This window comes from Primulina tabacum, chromosome 2, assembly GCF_025594145.1.
Source record: "Primulina tabacum isolate GXHZ01 chromosome 2, ASM2559414v2, whole genome shotgun sequence".
Lineage (NCBI taxonomy): Eukaryota > Viridiplantae > Streptophyta > Magnoliopsida > Lamiales > Gesneriaceae > Primulina > Primulina tabacum.
Genome location: NC_134551.1, coordinates 20,923,826 through 20,931,854, shown reverse-complemented (window position 1 = coordinate 20,931,854; position 8,029 = coordinate 20,923,826). Strand labels below are relative to the sequence as shown.

The 8,029-nt window shown below is 41.3% G+C and overlaps 1 protein-coding gene across 1 annotated transcript; it reads right to left on the bottom strand.

Annotated features, from left to right (window-relative positions):
- Window positions 1-3,758: 3,758 nt before the first annotated feature.
- Window positions 3,759-4,085, bottom strand: LOC142537572 (uncharacterized). The gene has a single exon (XM_075643078.1). The coding sequence runs from the start codon at window positions 4,083-4,085 to the stop codon at window positions 3,759-3,761; it is 327 nt and encodes a 108-aa protein (XP_075499193.1).
- Between the last annotated feature and the right edge of the window lie 3,944 nt (window positions 4,086-8,029).

Here is an 8,029-nt window from a genome sequence, read left to right as displayed (position 1 = left end):
AGATCTAGTTGGTATATTTGTGACTGAGTTTGGGAAAAGAATGACGAGAACTGAGTCTCGTCTTGATAACATGGAGACACACATGGACAATATGGGTACCACGATGAAATACTTGGAAACACAGATTGGGAAACTAGCCAATGCTTTAAAAGATCATAATAGAGGACAGTTTCCCAGCAATACAGAGGTGAATCCTAGGGAACAGTGCAAAGCTGTCACATTGAGGAGTGGCGAAGAAATCTGAATCCCAGAGCCTACTGAAGAGAGTGTAGAGATTCTTGTTGAGGAAAATGATGGAAAGGGTGCAAGTATTGGAGAAGAGAAAGTGGAGGAACCTAAGAAAGTGATTGAGCAGCAACCTTTACCTAAGGTAAATCTTCCATATCCACAGAGGTTCAAGAAGAAAGGGTTGGATGATCAGTTTGCGAAGTTCCTGGAAATTTTCAAGAAAATACACATCAACATCCCATTTGCCGATTCTTTGGAGCAAATGCCCAATTATGCTAAGTTCATCAAGGATGTGATGTCCAAGAAGAGGAAACTTCAAGAATTTGAAACCTTGAAGCTAACCGAAGAGTGTAGTGCCATACTCCAAAGAAAACTACCACAGAAACTCAAAGATCCAGGGAGTTTCACTATTCCTTGTGTTATTGGTGGTTCTAGAGTAAATAGAGCTTTATGTGATTTGGGTGCTAGTATAAATTTAATGCCTTTTTCTATTTACAAGACTTTGGAGCTTGGCGAGGTGAAACCTAGCACTATTACTTTGCAGCTGGCGGACAGATCACTTACCTATCCATGAGGGATAGTAGAGGATGTGCTGGTAAAAGTAGACAAATTTATATTTCCTGCTGATTTTGTCATCTTAGATATGGAAGAAGACCAGGAGACTCCGCTTATCTATGGAAAGCCATTTTCGGCCACCGGGAAAGCTTTTATTGATGTGCACAAGGGCGAGCTCACATTGAGAGTATGTGGAGAAGAAGTCGTGTTCAACATCTACAACACCATCAAAGGACCAAATGAGGTAAGTACTTGTAATAGTATTGATATAATTGATTCATGTGTATCTAATGTTGGTGCAGGTAGGATGACGAAAGACTCTTTAGAGAGATGCTTGTTGGAGTAAGTTTCGACAGTGGATGACGAGGACTGGGATGTGCGAGAGGATTTACTTGCTCTCAATACGCTACCTAAAGAAAAGATTAATGCCCAACTTGAAGAGTTACTTGAAGATGCAAGTAAAGAGGTATCAAAAGCATCCCCTGCATTAAAGGATTTACCGAGTCACTTGTGCTATGCATTCCTAGACGAGAGTTCGTCCTATCCGGTAATCATCTCCTCTGCTCTTACTATTGAAGAAAATGATAAGTTGTTGAGAGTGTTGAGAGAATTTAAATCTGCGTTGAGATGGACAATTGTTGATATAAAAGGGATTAGCCCTACTGTTTGTATGCATAAAATATTGATGCAGGAGTCCTATTCCCCCTATGTTGATCATCAGAGGAGGCTTAATCCAGCCATGAAAGAGGTTGTCAGGGCTGAGGTATTAAAATTGTTAAATGTTGGTGTTATTTATGCTATATCTGACAGTTCTTAGGTTTCACCAGTACAAGTAGTGCCTAAGAAAGGGGGAATAGCTGTAGTGAGAAATGAGAATAAGACTGGGTGGCGAGTGTGTATAGACTATAGGAAATTGAATGATGCGAATAGGAAAGATCACTTCCCTCTTCCCTTTATTGACCAGATGCTTGATAGAGTTGCTAGTGTCACCCTGTGCTTCACATCATACTTGGCCAATAGTGAGTTAAAAATTTTGTTACAGAAATGCGTACCTTCATCACTGATAATGGCTCTAGGGGTTCCAAATCTTGTGAAGATGTTCCTGTGGACAAACTTAACAACAACTCGAGCATCATTGGTACTGGTGGCAATTGCTTCCACCCATTTGGACACATATTGAACTTTCTTTGGTTCATTATTGTCTTCAGATTGTCATTTTGTTTAGCCAAACGTTACCCTATAAGTCCTGTTGATTTGTGAAGGTAAATGTGTGTCCTGTGCCTGTGGTAGCTCCTCATCATCTGGATTCTCGTGGGGCATATAAGCGGCAGCGCCAAAGAAGGCAACAATGGGAGCCTTCGGCTTAAGTACTTGCTCATCAGGCGACCAGGACACGCCGGATTGTCTGCATAGCTCGGTAACAATGTGAGGGCATGGAAGGGCGACCGTGGCTAATCCTGTTCCGGATCTCATGATCGATCCATATATTATTTTTCCCAAGTCAACAGATTTGCCCATCAAAATTGCAAAGACAAGTGCAACTTTGTCTTTGGTTACATCGTGGTAGTGCGAGGATGGGAGAACCTGAGCCAACACTAACGATGTCCACGCACTTGCATTGGGGCTCATATCGGATTTCTTCAGAGAGATTGGACCACTCGAGCTCATTTTCCATACGGCACCTGCCTGACACACGTTCCGAATGACCTCTGAATAATTGACCCCCTCTTCTAGAAATTCAATGTACTCAACTTCTTCGAGGCTTGGCATCTGATAGATCATGTTTATCGTTTGAGAGTCAAACGATACCAATTTTCCTCGCACCAGTACTCTCGACTCGTCATGCCGTATCCGCAGATTAGCATATAACTCTCGCACAATCGAAATCACAGCATCTAGAGGAGGGTGAGTAAATTCAACCCGTTGTCTTCGTTCCAGTTAACGCACAATCATACCACGTATTATCGATAAATTAAATCCCCTCTCCGGGATTATGGACTGGGTCATCGAGCTCTCATAAACTTGCTGGGCTTCCTCATTCCAAAATTTTTGAGGATCGAAGCTTGAAGAGGAGGAGGCGCCCTTCTTTGATTTCTTTTTCGGTGCCATCAACTCAATAATCAAATATCCAAACCAACACCAACTAAATTTTACAACTGAAGAGCCAAAAATCCGATAATCACACCCCCAAACTTGAACACTATAATTTCACCACACCAATTAATCCAATAAGCAATAGATGTGTACACCCAGTGATCACAAACTACTTTATAACCATGAGAGGTAACAAATTGACAATATCAAACAGTCCCCAAATAGATCGAACACAATATTCCAAGTACGCTGAAAAATTGAACAAGATTTGGTTAAAACCCTTACTTGTACCAGAGAATGGCCGGAATTAGGAGACGTGGTCGGAGTCACGGCGATAATTTAGGGCGGCGGTCGGCTTTCTTCGAGAGACGGCGACGATCGGTGGTGTTTCAGACGAGGGTTCAGTGCTTTTGGTGAGGGAGGGCGGCTGTTTTCTGAAAATGGTTCGCGAGTCCTCTTTTTTTTTTATAACAGGTCGGGCACATATGCGCGCCCTAAAGCGGCGCATATGCGCCGAGGTTACTGTCTCGCGTGTGGACTCTCCCGCATATGCACGTCCATTAATGGCGCATATACGCCGATGTCTCTGCCTTAGTTCGCGCATGTACGCGTCCTTAATGGCTCACATGCGCAAAACCTTCTGCCATACTCGCGCATGTGCGCGAAACATCCTGTCCATAAACTTTTCGACTTTTTTTTTTATATATATACCTGCAAAAATAACAAAATGCAAATTAATACTTGAATTGAGAAAGTTAAAGTTAATAAAATTAAGGAATGGAAATAAAATAATAAAAATAAAAGCAATGCAAAAATAAATAAATGTGGGTTGCCTCCCACATAGCGCTTGGTTTAAAGTCATCAGCCTGAATTTCTCCTGTCTACTTTGGTTCTCCCAGTGGGATGTTGTCCATGTGTCGCACTTCATTTCCAAAGTAATGCTTGACCCTTTGACCATTGACTTTAAAAGTCTGACCATTGTTGCACTTTAACTCAATTGCACCATGTGGGTACACTGTTTCCACTGTGAATGGTCCGGACCATCGTGATTCTAACTTACCAGGAAACAACCTCAGTCGAGAATTGAATAATAACACCTGTTGCCCTGGTTCGAAGTCTCGTCGAAGAATCTGCTTGTCATGCCATTTCTTGGTCTTTTCTTTGTATATCTTAGCATTTTCGTATGCATCATTCCTGAATTCCGCCATCTCATTCAACTGCAACAGTCGTTGCTCGCCCGATGCTCCAATATCAAAATTAACTTTTTCACAGCCCAAAATGCTTTGTGCTCCAGTTCAAAGGTAGATGGCAAGCTTTCCCAAATACCAACCTATAAGTTGACATCCCGATAGGCTTGTATGCAGTCCTGTACGCCCATAAAGCATCATCTAGCTTGATTGCCCAGTCCTTCCGGTTCGTCTTTACTGTTTTTTCTAATATTTGTTTGATCTCCTGGTTGGATATCTCTGCTTGCCCATTAACTTGTGGTGGTATGCCAGTGTCACGCTGTGCTACACATCATACTTGGCCAATAGTGAGTTAAAAATTTTGTTACAGAAATGGGTACCTTCATCACTGATAATGGCTCTAGGCGTTCCAAATCTTGTGAAGATGTTCCTGTGGACAAAATTAACAACAACTCGAGCATCATTAGTACCGGTGGCAATTGCTTCCACCCATTTGGACACATAATCAACAGCAAGTAAAATGTAAGATTGACCAAAAGAGGATGGGAATGAACCCATAAAGTCAATACCCCAGACATCAAAGAGTTCCACCTCCAAAATATTTGTTAGTGGTAATTCATGTCGTCTAGAAATATTGCCAACTCTTTGGCATTTATCACATGACTTAACTAAAGTATAACTATCCTTAAACAGATTAGGCCAATAAAAACCAGACTGTAATACCTTAGCTGCTGTTCTAAATGCTCCAAAGTGTCCACCGTAGGGTGAGGAATGACACTGCTCTAGAATCGTACCCGCTTCTTCCTCTACTACACATCGTCTAATTATCTGATCAGCGCATCTCTTAAACAAGAAAGGATCGTCCCACATATAAAATTTGGCATCATGAAGAAATTTCTTCTTTTGGTGATAAGTTAAATCTGAAGGTAATTCTCCTGCAGCAAGAAAATTTGTTATATCTGCAAACCAAGGATGTGTAACATTTACCTTGAAGAGTTGCTCGTCTGGAAACGACTCATTGATCACTCCACCTTCAATTCTTTCTTCCAGCTCTAGGCGTGACAAGTGATCTGCCACCTGGTTCTCACAACCTTTCTTGTCTTTGACATCAAAGTCAAATTATTGAAGTAGGAGTATCCATTGTATCAACCTGGGCTTGGCATCCTTTTTGGCAAACAAGTTACGAAGAGCTGCATGGTCAGTGAAAACCGTTACCTTGGTGCCAATGAGATATGTTCTGAACTTGTCGAATGCAAACACCACTGATAGCATCTCTTTCTCAGTAGTTGTGTAATTCTGTTGGGCTGCGTTGAGTGTGCGACTTGCATAGTAAATAGCTTTGAATATCTTGTCGTCTTTGTCCCAATGCTTCTCCCACACCATAGTCACTAGCGTCGCACATGAGCTCAAAGGGCTCCTTCCAATCAGGCACTATCATGATGGGTGCAGAAATCAGTGCTGTCTTGATCCTGTTAAACGCCTGCAAGCAATCATCGTCAAAAATAAAAGTAGAATCTTTCTCTAACAAATTATATAAAGGTCTAGTAATTTTAGAGAAATCTTTAATATAACGACGATAGAACCCAGCATGTCCAAAGAAACTTCGGATCCCTTTCACATTCTTCGGCGGCAGGAGATTTTCAATTGCCACAACTTTGGCTCCTTCCACTTCTATTCCTCTAGCCAAAATTTTATGCCCAAGCACAATACCTTCTGAGACCATGAAGTGACATTTTTCCCAATTCAACACTAGATTCTTCTCCCGACATCTCTGCAAAACAAGCTTTAGATTCTGCAAACAATGATCAAATGATGAACCAAACATAGAGATATCATCCATAAAAACTTTCATTATTTCCTCAACCATGTTAGAAAATATGGCCATCATACACCTCTGAAAAGTAGCAGGTGCATTGCAGAGACCAAATGGCATTCTCCTAAAAGCAAATGTACCGTAGAGGCAAGTGAAGGTAGTCTTCTCTTGATCCTCCGGTGCTATGACAATCTGATTGTAACCTGAATAACCATCTAGAAAGCAATAATAATGATAACCACCTACTCTATCAAGTATCTGGTCAATAGAGGGAAGAGGGAAGTGATCTTTCCTAGTCGCATCATTCAATTTCCTATAGTCTATACACACTCGCCACCTAGTCACTGGACGAGTTGAAATCAATTCGTTATTCTCATTTCTCACTACAGTTATTCCCCCCTTCTTAGGTACTACTTGTACAGGTGAAACCCAAGAACTGTCAGATATAGCATAAATAACACCAGTATTTAACGATTTTAATACCTCATCCCTCAGAACCTCTTTCATGGCTGGACTAAGCCTCCCCTGATGATCAACATAGGGGGAATAGGACTCCTGCATCAATATTTTATGCATACAAACAGTAGGGCTAATCTCTTTTATATCAACAATTGTCCATCCCAACGCAGATTTAAATTCTCTCAACACTCTCAACAACTTATCCTTTTCTTCAATAGTAAGAGCAGAGGAGATGATTACCAGATAGGACGAACTCTCGTCTAGGAATGCATAGCACAATTGACTCGGTAAATCCTTTAATGCAGGGGATGCTTTTGGTACCTCTTTACTTGCATCTTCAAGTAACTCTTCAAGTTGGGCATTAATCTTTTCTTTAGGTAGCGTATTGAGGGCAAGTAAATCCTCTCGCACATCCCAGTCCTCTTCATCCACTGTGGAAACTGACTCCAACAAGCATCTCTCTAAAGAGTCTTTCGTCATCCTACCTGCACCAACATAAGATACACATGAATCAATTATATCAATACTATTACAAGTACTTATCTCATTTGGTCCTTTGATGGTGTTGTAGATGTTGAACACGACTTCTTCTCCACCTACTCTCAATGTGAGCTCGCCTTTGTTCACATCAATCAAAGCTTTCTCGGTGGCCAAAAATGGCCTTCAAAAGATAAGCGGAGTCTCCTGGTCTTCTTCCATATCTAAGATGACAAAATCAACTGGAAATATGAATTTGTCTACCTTTACAAGCACATCCTCTACTATCCCTCGTGGATAGGTAAGTGATCTGTCCGCCAGCTGCAAAGTAATAGTGCTAGGTTTCACCTCGCCAAGCTCCAAAGTCATGTAAATAGAAAAAGGCATTAAATTTATACTAGCACCCAAATCACATAAAGCTCTATTTACTCTAGAACCACCAATAACACAAGGAATAGTGAAACTCCCTGGATCTTTGAGTTTCTGTGGTAGTTTTCTTTGGAGTATGGCACTACACTCTTCGGTTAGCTTCAAGGTTTCAAATTCTTGAAGTTTCCTCTTCTTGGACATCACATCCTTGATGAACTTAGCATAATTGGGCATTTGCTCCAAAGAATCGGCAAATGGGATGTTGATGTGTATTTTCTTGAAAATTTCCAGGAACTTCGCAAACTGATCATCCAACCCTTTCTTCTTGAACCTCTGTGGATATGGAAGATTTACCTTAGGTAAAGGTTGCTGCTCAATCACTTTCTTAGGTTCCTCCACTTTCTCTTCTCCAATACTTGCACCCTTTCCATCATTTTCCTCAACAAGAATCTCTACACTCTCTTCAGTAGGCTCTGGGATTCCGATTTCTTTGCCACTCCTCAATGTGACAGCTTTGCACTGTTCCCTAGGATTCACCTCTGTATTGCTGGGAAACTGTCATCTATTCTGATATTTTAAAGCATTGGCTAGTTGCCCAATCTGTGTTTCCAAGGATTTCATCGTGGCACCCATATTGTCCATGTGTGTCTCCATGTTATCAAGACGAGACTCATTTCTCGTCATTCTTTTCCCAAACTCAGTCACAAATGTACCAACTAGATCTTCAAAAGATGGCTTTCCTTCTCCTTTCTGTGTATTGAACCCCGGTGGAGGATTCAACACGTTCTTGTTGTTCGCATAAGAGAAATTCTCGTGATTCCTCAAACCTGGTTGATAAGTATTAGGG